The 18,329-nt window shown below is 39.0% G+C and overlaps 3 protein-coding genes across 3 annotated transcripts; 2 read left to right on the top strand and 1 right to left on the bottom strand.

Moving 5' to 3' along the window:
- Positions 1 to 1,003: 1,003 nt before the first annotated feature.
- LOC118556549 (zinc finger protein 180-like) lies at positions 1,004 to 3,668 on the bottom strand. The gene is made up of 4 exons (XM_036147915.1): positions 3,218 to 3,668; positions 3,026 to 3,119; positions 2,125 to 2,227; positions 1,004 to 2,038 (listed from the first exon to the last, which is right to left on the bottom strand). The coding sequence occupies exons 1-4, from the start codon at positions 3,499 to 3,501 to the stop codon at positions 1,362 to 1,364; spliced, it is 1,158 nt and encodes a 385-aa protein (XP_036003808.1). The 5' UTR covers positions 3,502 to 3,668; the 3' UTR covers positions 1,004 to 1,361.
- Positions 3,669 to 3,879: 211 nt separating this feature from the next.
- On the top strand, positions 3,880 to 8,278 carry pgls (6-phosphogluconolactonase). The gene is made up of 6 exons (XM_012870979.3): positions 3,880 to 3,995; positions 4,290 to 4,560; positions 4,655 to 4,762; positions 4,850 to 4,951; positions 6,202 to 6,342; positions 7,935 to 8,278. Exons 2-6 carry the CDS (start codon positions 4,297 to 4,299, stop codon positions 8,079 to 8,081), a joined length of 762 nt encoding a protein of 253 aa, XP_012726433.2. The 5' UTR covers positions 3,880 to 3,995; positions 4,290 to 4,296; the 3' UTR covers positions 8,082 to 8,278.
- Positions 8,279 to 8,716: 438 nt separating this feature from the next.
- On the top strand, positions 8,717 to 18,087 carry colgalt1a (collagen beta(1-O)galactosyltransferase 1a). The gene is made up of 12 exons (XM_036147914.1): positions 8,717 to 9,109; positions 11,721 to 11,831; positions 11,939 to 12,056; positions 13,270 to 13,404; positions 13,482 to 13,686; positions 13,781 to 13,900; positions 14,044 to 14,120; positions 14,240 to 14,346; positions 16,479 to 16,611; positions 16,685 to 16,812; positions 16,909 to 17,115; positions 17,199 to 18,087. The coding sequence occupies exons 1-12, from the start codon at positions 8,886 to 8,888 to the stop codon at positions 17,467 to 17,469; spliced, it is 1,836 nt and encodes a 611-aa protein (XP_036003807.1). The 5' UTR covers positions 8,717 to 8,885; the 3' UTR covers positions 17,470 to 18,087.
- Positions 18,088 to 18,329: the final 242 nt, after the last annotated feature.

Here is an 18,329-nt window from a genome sequence, read left to right as displayed (position 1 = left end):
GAACTTTATGTCTGATTAATCAGATTCACTATAATTGATCTTCGGCGGGAAGCCAAGAAGGCTAAATGCTGAAACTGAACCAAAAGCTGCTTTAACAAGGTAATAGTTTAAGCGTGAGAAAACCTACGTGCCTTTCTTTTATTTTTCCTTAGTACATCTCAGAGAAGATTTTAATTTTTGTAGCTTTTCAGTGGAATTTAATGTCACCTCAAAATTAATGTCTAATAGGTTTAGTGAACTTTTGTGAGGTCGGGTCGGGAATTACCAGGATTTGAATGCTGATTTACTTTGACCAAAGAAGAAGACTTAGTGCTAAAATTAAATCAAAAGGCACTTGAAAACTCTGTTGTTTAATGCACACTCATTCAACCAGTTATTTATTTTTCCTCATCTTTCTAATATAATTATTTAGATTTTAGTTGAGATGCATGTAGGATAAATGCAAAGTAATTATATGTGAAAAAATCAGGAGATTATTTATCATGGTCTCAGTTTTTGACATAAGAAAAATCTGGTATTTTAACAAGGTTGTGTGGACCTTTGGGAGGCACTGTTTAGGGGTGCATTTCAAGAAGTAAAAATGTAATTAATCAACAATTCAATTCAAAAATTTAAAGTGGTATTTTATGGGGTGCTCCCAGGGACATAAATCAAAATTAACTTTCATATACACATGTTAAATTAAACTCTTCCATATAATATACTAAAAAACGTGCATAAACACTAGTGAAAAGCTCTCACATACACTAGTGAAAACATTAACCTCTTATATAACCTATTCCAAAGTTCTCATACAAAGTAGTGAGAACTGTTTGTATAAACTGGTGAAAAGCTTTACCTTTCATATACACTATCGAAAAGCTTTTATACACACTACTGAAAAGCTTTTATATACACTACTGAAAAGCTTTCATACACACTATTGAAAAGCTTTGTAAAAGTGTAATGCTGAACCTCATCGGCCTGTAATTATTGGTTGTGTTATTATGTTTTGTGCGCCGGCCCTTTTCGTTGTGTGCCAGCCCTTTTCGCTCTTTATCTGTGCAGGTCATGGTTATTGTATAGAGGTTTTATTATACACAGAAACCCTCCGTTGCTAGAAACAGAGTTGTAGTCCAGTCTTCATTTGTAGTTTTGCCAGACTATTAAAATTGTTTATTAGCTTTCTGCAGTAACATCAGATTTGGACGTTTTGCAGAGAAAATGGGTGAATGGGTACATTTTGAAGCCAAGAAAGCTATGGTGTGTTCAAAATATGCACAGTCAGACACAAACTCTTATCTTAAGCCAAGTAAACTTTATTTTCCATTAGCAGTTTAAACCAGAATGAAGATGGGATACAAATATTGGTAATTAGCGTTTTATGTCGTTCTGTGTATAATTGTTCCACTAAATGACTCTCCACCATAAATGTTCAGTCCAGGATCTAGATGCACACTTAGATGTTTTTTCAGGTTACAATTTTTTGTGAAACCTTTGCCACAGCTGACACAAACAAAAGGTTTTTCTCCCGTGTGCGTGCGCTGATGCATGTCGAGGGTGCACTTCTGGATAAAACCCTTTCCACAAGTAGTGCAGCGATAGGGCTTTTCCCCGGTGTGTGTGCGCTGGTGTGTGTACAGGTGCCCTTTCTGGGCATAGCGCTTTCCGCAGAGCGTGCATCTGAATGGCTTCTCGCCTGTGTGACTTCTCTGGTGAATTTCAAGCTGGCTGAAGCATCTGAAACTCTTGCCACATTGCACGCAGCCAAACCTCTTTGCAGACGAGTTCCTAAAACCATGAAGCTTCACATTCCTGGGTGCACTGAAGTTTTGGGAGGCAACATTTTGAGCCACGTGTTTCCCGTCCTGTTGGGGTCCGTGTGCAGGTGCTAGTTGTGGATTCCCCTGCATCTCTTGTCTCCTGGAGTCAGTGCGAGGCTGTTGGGAGCTTAAACTCACAAAGCAATTGGTGAAAAGAGGCTGCTGGTGTCCTGGAATGGATTTAGGATGCTGCATCACATCCGGAGCCTTTTGGGTGTCTATGAGTGTATCCTCTCCTGTTGGCAGAAGGTGAAAATTTAAATACTCCTAATGACAAAAGGTAATGTGGCAAAGGCTAAACAAAAACAAATCAAAAGCTCACTTGTTTCATTTGTTCCGCCTTGTTCAGTGTTATTGTCATCCACCTCTAATGGTTCCTCTTTAATCACTATCAGCTCAGACAAGTCATTCGGTGGGTTTGGAAGCTAAAGCGCATACATTTGAACAATAATAAATAACACTTGGTTACAAAGTGCAAATCTCTGTTAAAACGCCATGTTTTTATGACGATAAAAAAATCAGACTGTAATAACCCATTTGAAAACTTATTCCACACATATTGTGACATTTATCCTATGCAATTTAACTCGAAAACGAGCAAACCTAATAGAAGGAAAGGTTTTGGACTCTGTTGGACGTTGTTGTCGGCTGCCTAGCACCTTTTGGGCCAGTTTCAGTCTCATCTTTTTATCAGTTTCAGAAAAATATCCAGTTTTTGTAATGTCCCCTTTCTCCTATTATATTTAATTATTTTCCAATTATAGGAGACCACTTTCCCTTTGTGATTGTGCAGCCTAGACATCATGCTGTGGAAATTTTGAATCCTTCTCCTTACTGATTCTTTTGACCATTTCTAGCTTCTCAACAAACAGCGGCTTTAGCTAAAGGATGAAAATGAGTACTAGGGCTGCTAAAGTTCATTTAGGGTTTATTGAATGTACTATGATTGAGGTCCAATGTGAACTCAATAAACATGAATGTTGAAATGATATAAATCAAAATGTGCTTCAACAAGGTATTAGTTTAACGGTGTGCACTTTTATGCAGCAAACTCAATGCAGCTTTGTTCTATTTTAACATCTAAAACATTATTTTCTAGCTGGATTGAACAGAATAAATGTCACAGTACATGTGGAAAAAGTTTTGAAATGATTGTTTAAAGGCAGGTTGGCGAGCTACCATATATCATTTTATTTATTTATTATGATTTATAATATACTTACTTCAGTTGAAGTGTGCTCATCACTTAGGTGCAAACTGTTCATCTCAGTTGAGGATCTTATGTTTTCCCATTTGGTTCCACTGCTATTGAATGCACTTAATTAAATACAAAATACCACAGATCAAAGACAACAACAACAACAATCGAGATGAAGACCTGCCGCGGGCAGAAAAAAAACACGATGTCAACCTACTTTGAGTTGTCTGAAGACAAGAATGCTTTATTTCCTGAAGCCTCTCTCAACTGTGAGCATGCTGCTGCTGAGTCGTGTCTGCGCCCCTGTGCCATGTAGAGCAACTTCTCCATCAGCTGCAGCTTCTCCGTGAGAGAAGCGATCTCATTTCGCCCTCTTGTTATTTCTATTTTCAACATCTTGGATTCAATCTCAACGAGTTTGCTTATTTCCATCACAGCTGTTTTGGACAGCGCATCCATGATGGAGACGAGCTGCGTCTGGAAGGAGAAGGCTGTGGACATGATTCTCGTCGGTCTCCCGTGACAAGCAAAATTCCCGCAGGCGAGTCGTCCCAGTCCGGATTCCTTCTGGATGATCGTAATAAAATATAGTTACACTGTTTGGTGCGAGAGGAAGACTGCAGGCATGCTTAGGGGTAAAACTCAAGTTGTTTAAATGCAAACTTTGCCCCCATCTAGCGGCGGGGCGGAAGCATCGCATATACGCGAAGAACTGCAATATTGAGCTGTAATATTTACATTTGTTACTTAGAAACTCAAAGCGGGACTTGATGTTTGGTAAATGATAACCAAAGGTCAACTTTGCAGTCGTATTGGAGCACGTGGGTCACTATATTTCCAGGGACTGCAGCGACCAGAATGCAGTGCGGCGTTGCGAAAGCTGTGATTGGCTGATGAAACGTCGTTTCAGGAACTAGTGCATGGAATTAAACTTCTGCCGTCTGCCGACTGAAAATCCGCACGACCAATCTGCTGTTTAGATTTTTCTCTGAAAGGTGTGACAAGTTATTTGTTTCCATATTAAAAAAGCAATTCTTAAGTTTGTAGTTGGTTTTACATACAGGGTTGTATTAACGTACTTCGAGTAGCAGTTCTTCTGTCTACTACTTAAAGCAGGTACATTTACATGTAGCCTTTCATGTTAATTCAGCTGGAGCTTTTATCATAAAAGAACATGTTGGTTTAATGTATACACTGGTCTTATTATGTGCATTTGCATACAGTTTCAGATGCAAAACTGTTTTGCAGTTGACTTCCTTTTATTTTGCAACCCTTCTCTCTTCTTGCAGTGCTGTGATGGCTGGAAGAAGAGTTGTTGTCTTTCCCTCCTCGGCAGAGCTGGGTCCAGTGTTGGCCCACCTGGTGACCTCACGGGCCGAGAAGGCCATCGCCTCTCACGGCAGGTTCGCCCTGGGTCTCTCTGGAGGAAGCCTTGTGTCAATGCTCAGCAAAGAGCTGCTAGCTCTGCCCCAGCTGGACTGCAGCAAGTGGGTCGTTGGCTTCTGCGATGAGAGGCTGGTTTCTTTCACTGATCCAGAAAGCACATATGGGCTTTACAAGGTTGCATGTCCTGTCCTGGCAGACTTGATTGTTCTTAAAGTGTTTTTGCGTTAAATTACATTTAAATGCAATGCAGACTTGTCTTCTGTTTCAGAGTCAGCTGTTTTCCAAGATAAACATCCCGAATAGTGGAATCTTAACCATCGACCCCTCTCTGCCGGTGACTGAGTGTGCAGAAGATTACACCCGTAAACTGAAAGAGGTCCAAACTAATCACAAGTTTTAATATTTTAGTCCCCAAATATTTTTTTTATTTTACTTTATTAGATTTCTACATTTAAAATCATAGGCCTTCCCAGGAGAAGACATTCCTGTATTTGACCTTCTACTGCTGGGTATGGGACCTGATGGACACACATGCTCTCTATTCCCAGATCATCCGCTGCTGGAGGTGAGGGCTTTGCTACTGCAGCATTTTACTCAACAGTAACATGTAAGGTTGGCGTCTATGAAAACTGCACTGCCGTTTAAAAATCTCAAATTGTCTCTCATTTCTTTGTATTTTTCTTCCAAAGAGTCAGGCTGTTTTATAATCTTTCATGGAAGTTTAGAGCTGCATTTCTCTGCAGTTTATTAAACTCTTCCAAAGTTTATTTTAGCATTGGCTACACATATAATTATTTTCAGCCAGTGATTCATGATTTTCTAAAAGAAAATCATCTTACATCCACACTATGATTGTTCTATGCCTCTCAACACTTGAATGGGTTCATTGTTACCTGGGGACTTTGTAATGTAGAACTGTGTGTCGCCTGTATAGTTGGTAACTTATCTTCTTGTTTTGTATAATCTGAGCTAGTGGGAGCACATAGATATTAAATAGGAAGTGAACCTTGGGGAACCCCGCATATGTTCTTTGTCAACTCTGATGTAAAGTTACCTATTGACACAAAGAAGTCCCTGTCCTTTAAGTAAGACATGACAGGAAATATTAGTTGAAGAATTAACCCAACAGAAAGCAGAGTGTAAACTAAAGCAGTGAAGCATCTGTAATGTTCTGTCTTGGTTACGTGACAGACTCCCTCAAACCGAAGTTTAATTAGTTGTGGTTTGGAGCTTTTGCACTATACTTTATGTGTGGTTTAAACACACATTTAAAGTTTGTCTTTAAATGTGTGTTTAAAGACACACTTTAAGCCATGTATGCAAATAGAAGTCAGCACCATCTATTCCACACAAGTGCCGTTGGTACTATTTATAGAACGTATCCCATACAGTTTTACCACTAAGAATAATTAAAAGTTTTGCCACTAGCAGTAAAAGACTGCTGGTCCCATCTTCCAGCTGATCTCAGGGTTGGAGCTACATTTGCAATTATATATTTTCTTTTACTGAACTGTCTCTGTCATAAAAGCCATCGCCAACCCACTCTGAAGTCAGCTACTAATTAGAACTGATGGGAGTTGCCATTTTGGAAGAAAGTAAATTGCTTTACATGAAGTCTTTTTTTTTTTCAGTAAAACTGGAACTGATATATGATAACTGGATATTCTTCCACTCATTTCAATTATGCATATCTTGTAAAATATGAAGTATGACACACCTAAAATATAGAAAATTAAGAATTAAAAGTGAATAAATCTCATGTTACATTATGCTTTTTACAGCTATGTCTTTGCTTTCTCTGTATGCTATATGCAGGAAACAAAGATGATTGTGGCTCCTATCAGTGATTCTCCCAAACCGCCACCACAGCGCGTCACAATGACTTTCCCAGTGGTGAACTCTGCACGCTGCGTGGCCTTCGTCTCAACAGGTGGAAGCAAAGCTACTGTTTTAAAGGTGATGATTGAAAAAAAGTTACGGAATGTGCACATATCAACATCATATTATTGTAATCCAGAAATCTATAAAAATGCAGACATTGAAAAATGCAGACATTATTATCAGATACAATACAGTCTTCACACACTTGTCGATAGAGGGTATTTCTTAAAGTCAAACAAAACCCTGAAAATATATATATTTTTTCATTAATTATATATTTGTAAACTTGAGGTACTATCACTTGTAATTTTGTACCACAGCACTCCTATATAGAGTAAAACAATATTTTCTATCCTTTCTGTGGATTTCATGGGTGCTGCCATCTTGACATCCAAATCACGCGAGTATATCCATAATTGTGACATACCATTTGCACCAGGCCACGAAACATAGTATAGATTTTATGACCAACGGCCAGCTCTAAATTTTAGCCAGGTCGGGCATTGATGTCACGCAGGGAGGTTGGGTGTGGGTTGGGCTTGGGTCAGGCTCTAAGATTTTTTTTTCTCTCTCTCATGTGTTATATGAGCCCATCCTGCACCTGTGGGACCGGGGATAGATGGCACATCTGCCTCTGCTCTGGTCTGCTACACCCTGTGCGTGACCTCAGGCGTGCCGCCACAAACTTTGGGCTCCATGACAAAAAAATCTAAATCATCCCGAAAGCACATATGTATGCTTTAAAATTTTCTTTTTGCGCCCACTGTCAGTCAAGGGCCCTTGGAATTGTCCTTACTCCCCACCCCCTAGACGGCGCCTCTATGTGACCTGCACACCAAGCACATCTGGGCCAGCACTACCCTGGGCCAGTGCTCGCTGTGGAGTGCAGTGCTGACTGAGTGCAGTTTAACCTAGCGTTCCTTGCAAGCACAGTCAGTGCGGTGGTGCGCGGCACACAAACTGACTACATCTAGTAATAAACAAAAACTAATAAATAGAATTTTTATTCAGGTCAGGTTTTCTCTGGGCTGAATGGTCTTAAATTGTGGGCCCACAATTTAAGACCATTGGTGAGGCTCTGGTCAGGTCAGGCTTCATGCCCGCAGGCACGGGTCAAGCTGGATTTACTCGGCCCGATCTTTACTCTATCCTATAAGAACATGCAATAGATCTAAACATGCTGGAACGTCAGGCATACCGTTGCAAAGGTAAACCATGTATGCAAATAGAAGTCCTTTTTCAATATTCCTGACTCATCAAAAGATGCAAGCATGCAATTAATTGTGAATGCAACAATGTGTTATACTAAGAATACGGCACATTTCACATGAAAATGGTTGCATAGTTTTGTTTTACTTTAAAGTTTAAATTCATCTTTTTATGTTCCACTAACTCGCAGTAAAACAAAATACCCCAAAACACACACACACATACATATACACACACATATATATATATATATATATATATATATATATATATATATATATATATATATATATATATATATATATATATATATATATATATATATACAGAGAACTAAAAACAGTGTCGTAATAAAAGCATCAGCTAGTTTGACACACTAGAAAATAAGAGCAGTTTAATCCACTTATTTGTGCACCTATGTTGTTGGATCACAACTCAGAGCTCATTGTTTTTTGCAGGACGTTCTGGAGGGTGGAAAAGCTTCACCGTATCCAGCAGCTCGTGTTGTCCCAACCAGCGGTGAACTGTTTTGGCTCATTGATGACCCTGCAGCCGCTGCCTTGACTGTTCAGGTTGAAAGGCCAGGTGCAGGAGCCAAACTGTAAAGCTCGCAGTCTGATGATGAACCAGGACATCGACACTGCTTACAAGCAAATACAGCTTGTTACATTACTGTATTGATGAAATTCTGATTTAGGATACATAGATTATCAATCATAAAAGGCATAAATTTGTAACTTAGCACATTCTGGATATTTGCATTTGTGTTTCTTACTGTATAAATGTCATGTGGATTGGGAAATGTGTTGAATGTTTGATTTCACTCAAGAACACCGTACTTACAGTACAACACACACTTTGCTGTTATTTTAATGTATTTTTAGTGTCTAACACTTGAGGATATTTTTTACAGCTGGGCACAATTGTGATGAACTTTTCAGTGAAGCTTTAGACATGATATTTATCCTTTGTCCTTTTGAGATCATATTCTGCTCCAAGTGTTCCTCTTTCTGTTTGAACATAAGTGCAAAAAAACCTTTGCATTTGTATTCTGGCTTCCTCTAAAGCAGTTAATTAAACTGGCTAAGTTACCATACACTGCAACCCTAAATCTGACCTCAGCATTTGACTGCCTGCAAATGCGTTTTACGTTGCGGAAATATCAAATAAAGGACGCCTTTGATTGTTTAAAAAAAAAAAAAATCTGTTTTGCGTTTGGATGTTTCCCCTTTAAGACCAGGCCACATCCCACCCCTTTAACGTTCAACTTGGCACCGCAACATCAGGGTCCTCTGGACAGACTCTGCTTTATTTGTGATGGGAGCGAAACATAAAGCTGCAATTATCTATCATATAAGACGATCGCAGCCGTAGGGTAACGCATAAAAAAAAAAAAACTTCTTGTCGCAATGCACGAGGTCGCCCTCCTCCCCGCTTCGGCGCTCCTCTTGCTCCTCTCCTGCTGCTCCCCTGTCCGGGGATACTTCGCGGAGGAGCGCTGGAGCCCCGAGTCTCCGCTCCTGGCTCCTCGGGTTCTTCTCGCCCTCATCTGCAGAAACTCCGAGCACTCTTTGCCGTACTTCCTGGGAACCATAGAGCGACTCACGTACCCCAAGGACCGTATGGCTCTCTGGTAAGTTGTCACAGGCAAAGGCCAGATTATACTGAAACAACAGAGACATAACTGCATATTCTAGGGGGGGAACAAAACTTTATTTCTAAATAAGCGAACGCACAATGGATAAAAGAGACAGACCTGGCTGGGTTGCACGATAAGACGCGAAGTTAGCGTTGACTGAGTTTAACAAAGCCACATTTATTTCAGCATGTACTATCAGAAAGATTAAGCATCCAGGATAGCTTTGATAATACATAAATACAAGCCGACATAAGGAGTTGATCAGAACGAAAAAAAAAATAAATAAATACTGGACATAGATGATCAGACTTCACGCGCAAAACTTTTGGTCTGTAAACGTGGAGGGGAGGGGACGAGGTGGTTTTGGCCACGAGGGGAGCTGTTTCGGTCCATTTCCCTTCATGTCTGAAACCAAAGCTGAGGGAAGGATCAGGCATCATGATGCATGCAACAATGTGATCAGTCACTTTTTTATTATGAGGAAGGTTTCAAAATAACGTGATCAAGCACCTTTAAAAATACATGTGCGTGTATATGTACTATATCTGACCATTTAGACATTTTTATCCAGTTATACAATTGTCCTGTCGAATTAAACGCACTTCCTTGGCCAGTTCTAAGGGCCTTCAAAAGACGAGATGGTGTACTGTAGAGGGCTACAGTACACCATCTCGTCTTTTGAAGCTATTTTAGATTGCGCAAACTCACATTAAAGGTAATTTACACATCTGTCTGCCACCCTTATTGGGAATAAGTGAGGGGTTTCTCACATAAAAAACAAGTAAATAACATGTCCCGACAGCCCACCCACATTTGCATGCTCATCGTTTCAGCAGCTCATCTTTGCACCATGTGTGCTCTTTACTCAGCATCTCCTTGCAGTAATTCAACAGAATGAGTGAGTTTTTTTTTTCCAGGTAAGATGGGTTAGTGTTTTTTTGTTGGGGTTTTTAAAGCTGCTGGGTAGCTGTTAAGTTCTGCAGGAAATAGTGTTTGACAGTTTCATGTTCCGCAGGCACAAACTGTTTAGTTATGTTGTAAACACTTTATGCTCTTTGCGTTTGACTCTGTACAGCTGTTTGTAACTTTGCCAAAAACCTCAGAATCCTTTAAATCGTTGGTGTCTGCAATTAGCGCTGCCGTCTGCGATACCACAGTAAAAATAGACCAGATAATAGAGAAGCAGCTCTTATGAATATGCGTTTAAAGTACAATAACTTGTTAAGTAACTTGTATCCGTCTTACTAGATTTGCTTAATCTGTTTATGTATGGAAAAAAAATTAAGCATAAGGCTGGGTCACTTGAGGGATGTGCCAGCCCAGATAAATTTAGCAAGAAGGTGAAGGATTCTCATAATCACAAGAAATCATTTCAGAACATCCATTATGGGTTATATCCAAATAAGTAAAATAATAATAATACTAAACCCAGATGGCAGGAGCTGTTTTTAAAGCAAAGACACTGTGGTTTTTGTCATTTTTTTATATACTGCATGTATTCTCAACAAAGTATGTGGCAGAAATTTATCCTGCAGAATTATATCAAATGAAACATCTCAATATTCCTGGTAGAAGCATACTTAAAAGAAGAAATTGGATAGGTCCTCTGGACGGGTTCTTCTTTGTTGAAACATTTTGTCTCTTCTCCGAGAGACTTCTTCAGTCTGCAGAGTTGTGGGTCCAATTGTCCCCCTCTTACAACGCTGTAATTGCAAACGTGATTCAAGGCTGAGTTTACCAACAAAAATACAACAAACATTTCGTCTCTTCTCCAAGAAACGAAACGTTTCAACAAAGAACCCGTCCAGAGGGCCTAACCAAATTTTTTTTGTATATCAAACATGTTTTTATAAAGGTATCACCTGCTTTCTATAACACAGTCACATCTCTACAATATTTAAGCTCCTTTGTTTCTGTCTCTCACTGCTGGACTCCACTGGTGCTGTCGCTCCAATGTCCATCATTAGCCTGTCGATGTCCTGTAGCCATTTTGGTCATCAAACAAAACAATAAAAAGAGAGTTTTATTATGCTACTGCCACAAACATTTTAGTGTTTTATTGTAAGTTTTATGTGTTTGACCAACATAATGTAGTGCACAAGAGCCATGCTTTGCTGCAGTTTTAGGTGCAAGTCTTTTTGGGTGGGATTCTCTTCCAGAGAATTACGTCAAACTTGCCTGTTAACATGGGGTCATTTGCCTCAGACGGTTCAAATCTTTCCCTTCTTTTCTAAGGTTTTACAGACAACAGTTTCACTTCTCGATTGTGTTTTTTTTTTTTTTGTATGCTTATTTATAATTCCTTTTACAAAACCTTCCTCGGAACTGCTAACCTAAAAAAAAAAAGTGAGCTCAGTTCACTGTCTTTGTTGCACGATGTTGGGATTATTGACACTTGTGTCTGTTCCCACAGCTTAATTACAAAAAGTGAACACAGGGCTATTGTTATTTGAGTCAGGGTGTTTTCTTTCAACCCAGTCTCTTATTTAACTCTGTCTGCCAACAGTTGGCAAAACGGTGTCAACCTTTTTTTCACCTGCTGCAATTCTTGATCAAACCTGCTGATGTTATAGGTTTGATATTTGCATTTCTTGCATATTTACAGGGTAGCAACTGACCACAATGAGGACAACACCACAGTAATTCTACGTGACTGGCTTTTAAAGGTGCAAAACCTCTACCATTATGTAGAGTGGCGGCCAAAAGAAGAGCCCAGGTTGGTTACATGGTGCTTCTGGTGAAATGGTGTTGCTTAACGCAATCACAGAATCAGTTAATAAGCCCTGAATATGTCAATCAATAACTCTAACATGTCTTTCATAGTCGTTACAAGGATGAAGATGGTCCAAAAGACTGGACAGATCTCCGTTACGAGCACGTAATGAAGCTTCGGCAGGGAGCACTGGAGTCTGCTCGTGAAATGTGGGCAGACTACTTGATGGTAGGTCAACGCATTGCCCTGTGGGTACAAATCAGAGCACAATAGTGCACAAGCTCCACTTTTCTAGGACTGAGCTAGCTTTTGAACTATTTTTATCTTATAGCAGCAGCCCATGGATAAGTATACCATCAAGGTTCAATTACGACCACAGCAATTTTAAGAGGAGCACATGGTGTCAAATGTGACACTCCTTTGTCCCTCCTAAAGTCTATATTAAAATATGATTCGTCTATGTTTTGAACCGTGAGCACAACCGTGTGGAGATTTCAGTTTCTCTCCTGCTTCGCCCTCTTTGTTTTGCTTCACTGGTGTATAATTCTGAGGTTTCGCAGATGTAGCGTTGTAGTAATTTCGTCTTCCTTACGTTGCTTCTCAGCCTTCTCTCTTGTAAAGATAAAAAAAAATGGACCATTTTAACTGGGCCGTTACAGGTAATTAGTAGAGCCCCATTCATGTTTCACAATTCACTGTTTCTTTTTAAAACAGTGTCCTGTGCTTGCATTTATGGGAAATAAAAAGCTTGTGAGTCTTAACAGTCATGAGAAAACGTTGTAGACCCATGCTGCTTTTAATTGAATTTCAGTAGACTTAGTTCAAGGAAAAAAGAGGCTTTCTTGGAAGGGTTGTTAAGAGAAAGCCCGTGCTTTCTAAATACAAATATGGAAGCAAAAATTAATAAAGACCAAACATACAAATTGTTAGGCATGGTTGTGGAATGCATATGATTCAGCATTGTCTTGAACAAGATCTGGGCACAGGTATCCACTGAGTCTACAAATTTACCTAATTATTCCAGAGTCAAATGTTTGCTCATCTGGTTCAGTCTATATTTATATATAATTTGATAATTAAGGGCATAACTATCTCAAAACAGCTGCAGATCTATAACAAGATGACTGAAAAAGAAAACCATGTAGGTGCTTTAATGGAATGCTCAGAGTCCAGATCTCAGTCTAAATGTTTTAAAAGGTCCCCAAGAGGGCTAAAATAAACAGCTGAATGTCATGCTCAATGTTCAATGACATGATGTAATACTATAAAGGAGAGTTAGACATCATTCCTTCCAATGGTGCAAGAAACTGGTAAAGTCATTCATCTCTTGCTGCTAAGTGTGGTCCTTTAAGGGACTGATCCTGGGGTGTACTTAGTTTTAGACTTTCCCCATCTTTGTTTCATTTTAAACACACATCCCAATTTTCTCTCTTCTGTGCAGTTCGTGGATTGTGACAACCTTCTTACAGATCAAGATGTACTCTGGAAGCTAATGAAAGAGAACAAGACAATAATAGCTCCAATGCTTGAATCCCGTGGCGCCTATTCAAACTTCTGGTGTGGAATGACCTCGCAGGTACTCCTCAAATAATTAGATTTACCTGATATGATTTATGTCTGGCATTTACATGTTCATAAGCCTTTCCTCACCAGGGTTACTATAGAAGGACCCCTGCCTACCTACCTATGAGGAAGCAAGTCCGTAAAGGCTGTTTTGCTGTTCCAATGGTGCATTCCACATTCCTCATAGACCTCAGGAAACAGGCTTCCAGGCAGCTAGCCTTTCACCCGCCACATCCAGAATACAGCTGGGCATTTGATGATATCATTGTGTTTGCATTCTCTGCTCAGATGGCAGGTATTTAACATGTGATTGTTTAGCTTATAAACATAAGCAAGTTATTCATTTGACTTGTTATATTTCATTTAATGGGATGTTTTCCTCTTTACAGATGTTCAAATGTTTGTATGTAATAGGGAGACCTATGGTTATCTTCCTGTACCTCTACGCTCCCATAATACGTTGCAAGATGAAGCTGATAGCTTCTTACACTCGCTATTGGAAGTTAATGGTAAGTTATCTGCACCCAAGCTCCTCCTTAATTCTGGCTTCAGTTCTTTCAATCTATTTCTGTAACTTTGTCTTCGGCATGAATCTTTATACAGAATATAATTTTTAACCATTTCTGCATTCATCTTCTCTCTTACTTTCCAGTGCGAAATTCTCCTCTAATACCTTCTAAATACATCCGTGTTCCTAGAAAAAAACTTGACAAAATGGGCTTTGATGAGGTGAGTAGAGTGATGTGAAGGTGGAAAACAAAACAAAAATGGCCTTCTGTCCAGTTCTTTTCTGTAAACATCCCCCTGCCGACAAGAGGTTACAATTGATGGCTTTATTTTATGTGTAGGTTTTCATGATAAACCTGGAGAGGCGGACTGACCGCCGAGAACGTATGCTACAGGCCCTGTATGAGCAGAAGATTGCATGCAAGGTCATTGCAGCTGTAGATGGAAAGTAAGTGTACGCTTCTATAGCTAATAACACAGTTCAGTCTGTAGTTAACACAAATTAATACTTTTTCTGAGGAGAATTTTTGAAGATTTTGATTCGATTCTCTGGCCTCTTTTATTCTACATCTATATGTACCCCCATCTTAGATAATTCATTACTTTATCTCTTAGCATCTGTATATGATGCGTAACTATATTTCTGTGTTACTACAAGGCCACATTTTCTTGTAGTCACTGAGTCTGCATGCCCTTATTATCAGTTAATGGATAAGTCTACATTTCCTCCAGTCAAATTCCGCATAAATGCTAAAGTTATTATTAATGGTCCCAAGATTAGATATCAGTACTCACCGACACCTAATGAGGTTGAGGACCAGAAAGCGTGCTAAAAATCTTGTTTATGGACCAAAATTAGGCAGAACCAGGCCCTCCAACCATTAAGTTATGGTCAAGAAGTCTTTTTGTTTCATAGGCCTGCTTTTGAAAAGAATATATGAACCTTATCTTTAAATTACATAGAACCTTTACTATTTATGTCTAGTCCTTGCACTACAATCTGAGAGCAGAACACATACAGCCTCAATGTACCCGTTTGCTCTGGGTCAGGGAGCCACAGGGATGTCACCTGAGGAATGCACCTCATCCCCAGGTGTAGCTTGCCTTTGTTTCGCTCTCCAGTCCACTGTCAACCTCTGATGACGCTAGCAAAATCAGCAGACCTGTTGTGTGTTTTTGTCCTAATGAGAACAGGTCCAATTAGAAATATTTGGAGGCTTGCAAACCTTAATGGTTGCACTGTTTCATATCTTGCTGTAGACTATCACTACTACCAGGCGTGTCCTACACACAGGATTTTAGGATAGAGGTGGGCGGCTGTGAATGAAATGAAGATACTGCTGTAGGGCCTGAAACGCTATACGAAGGCTCTGCCCATGACATTTGGAGCTCAAACATGTCAACAAAGCCGAATCCTAAAATACGAAGGATTTGGACCAGCATGTTATATAGAAGCCAAAAAAGCTTAAATTAAATGAATTAAAACCTCTCAAAATGTATATTTATAATTAAAGAAAGAAAAACATAAAAAAGATTCATCTTTATCCTAAATACATAAAATATAAACATATATTTTTATTTATATTGATATTAATATTTTATATAGTGTTATTGTAGTTTTTTTAACTTCATGGTCATGTGAACATCATGAATGTATTGAATCTCTCCACCGTGCAAATCAAATCTCTCAGCAGAGCTAACACCACTGCAGCTGAGATGTTAGGGTGTTTTTGTTGTGTTTGTTTTATTGAGACATTGTAGTAGTTTAAATTATTTCAAGATGTACTTTAGCGCTGGAAGCAAAAATAATGATTTATAAAATATACAATTTTTGTTCGATTTTACTATATATTGGGTTAAAATTTTAAATGGACTCCCCATTTTAATTATTTCACTGAATAATAACATGACAACTTTAAAATATAGTGAAAGTAATTAGTATTTAACATTTATATGTTTCTTATTACATTCAAATGATGACATATAAAAACTTATTAGGCAACTTATTAACGTGTTATTTGTGTCACTGTTACACTTCTATGGCAATATTATTTAGAACCTCCTTTTCTTCTAAGGAGAAAATCTGAAAACTCCAAAGTATGGCGCAGATAGGAGGATGAAGAAGGGAAGAGGAGGGTAAGGAAGAAGGTGTCAGAATGCAGTATCTTGACAGGACAAATAGTCAATTTCTTATTAGTTACAAAATGCCAGAGGTGGGGGTCCATCTAATATCCTGTCCTGGTTCCAGGCAAGGCTGGAACCAGTTTAAGGACACAGAAATACTGCTGCATGCTTCGTTTTTCACTAGCTTTAAATTAATGGTAAAGTTTCTGGAAGCAACACCTTGAAAATTTGAGTTGTGCAAAAACGTTTGGCTCCTTTAAGGCAGGACTAAACACATAACAGTTTGCTGCAGCTTTTCTCGCCTATTTGACCTTTTTATTTGTTTTAAATGTGCATTCTAATAAGTAGTTATTTTATGTGATGCTTAAATTGGACCATTTCTCTTCTGATGTACATTTGTCTTTATTGTAGCTTATTGGCGCTAAACAAAAATCTTTTCCATTGCCTCCATTTCAGAGCAATGAATGTGAGTGAAATCTATGACTTGGGGATCCACATGCTCCCGGGATACAAGGACCCCTACCATGGTCGACCGCTGACAAAGGGAGAGCTAGGTTGCTTTCTTTCCCACTATAACATCTGGAAGGAGGTGAACCCCAGAAGCAGAGCATTTTAACGGTTTCGAAACTGACAAATACCAACGCATTGTTGTTCGTCTTTAGGTTGTAGACCGCCGTCTGAAAACGTCCCTTGTGATTGAAGATGACCTGCGTTTCGAGGTCTTCTTCAAACGCCGCTTAATGAACTTGATGAGTGAGGTTGAGGAAGAAGGACTGGACTGGGATCTTATGTGAGTTTGTTCTTCTTTCATTTTTCTCGTTTATATTCAGTCAGCAGTTTTTCCCCACCAAACCTCTTTGTTTGTTTGTTTGTTTGTTTCCTGTAGATATATTGGTCGGAAGAGAATGCAAGTAGATCACAAGGAGAAAGCGGTGCCAAATATACACAACTTAGTGGAAGCAGATTATTCATACTGGACTCTAGGTTATATGATTTCATTGCAGGGTGCTGAGAAGCTTTTAAAAGCAGAACCGCTTAAAAGGATATTGCCAGTAGATGAGTTTCTTCCCATTATGTACAACAAACACCCTGTGTAAGTTTTTACTTCAGCTGGTAAATGTGCACACAGAGTCACGGCAGCTTCTTGTTTTCCTGACTTTTCCGTCTCCTTCCCAGCTCTGATTATATGGAGCAGTTTGAAACCAGGGACCTGAAGGCGTTTTCGGCAGAGCCTCTCCTGGTGTATCCTACTCACTACACAGGCGACCCCGGCTACATCAGCGACACGGAGACCTCCACCGTGTGGGACAATGATACGATCCGTACGGACTGGGACAGAGCAGCGCGCTCCGGGAAAACTCAGGAGCAGGCTGAGATCAGCCGCGAGGCCCAAAACACAGATGTGCTCCAGTCCCCTTTGGACAGTGCAACTCGGGACGAGCTTTAAGAGAAACTGAGTGAGAGTTTCAAATCTAAACATGCAATAATCATACCATCTGAGGTTTTTTGATCCTTTTTTTAACCTTAACGTTTTGATTTATTTTCACTGCATGGATCTGATATCAAAGATTAAAGAAGGATTAGATTTGGCAGGTGTGACAAGTTAAAAAGGGATCATGGCTGACTTTTATTGTACACATTGATTGCATAGATTATTTTAAATGGGCACTAGACTTGCTATTGTTTATGGCATTTGCAGTACTCTCCTTTTGTCTGTCATACAGAAGTTAACAGATGCATTAACAGCAAATAAAGTTTGACTGGTACATCTCAGCCATTTTAGGTTAACTAATTTTATGTTGCACTGTAAAATGTTTCTTTTCCAAATGTGTTATTAGTGCAGATGAATAACAAAATAGACTATTTCCAAAAAATAAATAAATAAATCTAGCAGAAATTCTGGTTTCAATTCAACGTTTGTTTCTAATCTTTATTTCTAAATGAAAATTTTTTGATAACTTTTTTAGCAAACCACTTTAAATGAAATATGCACTATGGTATAAAAAACATTTGGATACATGTTCCATATGCGGTTGCAATAAAAAGTATTCTTCTATTCACTGTGCATAAATGTGTCTGTGGTTTATTGTTTGAAGAGAAGAACATTTTGTGATTATTTTTTAATGATGGTATAAAACTATTTACAATATTGACAGTTTGCTCTTGTTGCTGTGTCCATATTGGTGCATATAGGCAGTGTTGTAAATAATACAGATGTAAAATTTTAAATGTTTTATATAAGATGCCACTACTGCAGCAGCTGCAATAGCCTCACTATTGACAACTTTCACTTTTCATTATGTGCGT

Source organism: Fundulus heteroclitus, chromosome 16 (assembly GCF_011125445.2).
Source record: "Fundulus heteroclitus isolate FHET01 chromosome 16, MU-UCD_Fhet_4.1, whole genome shotgun sequence".
Taxonomy (NCBI): Eukaryota; Metazoa; Chordata; class Actinopteri; order Cyprinodontiformes; family Fundulidae; genus Fundulus; species Fundulus heteroclitus.
This window is presented reverse-complemented; position numbering and strand designations above follow the sequence as displayed.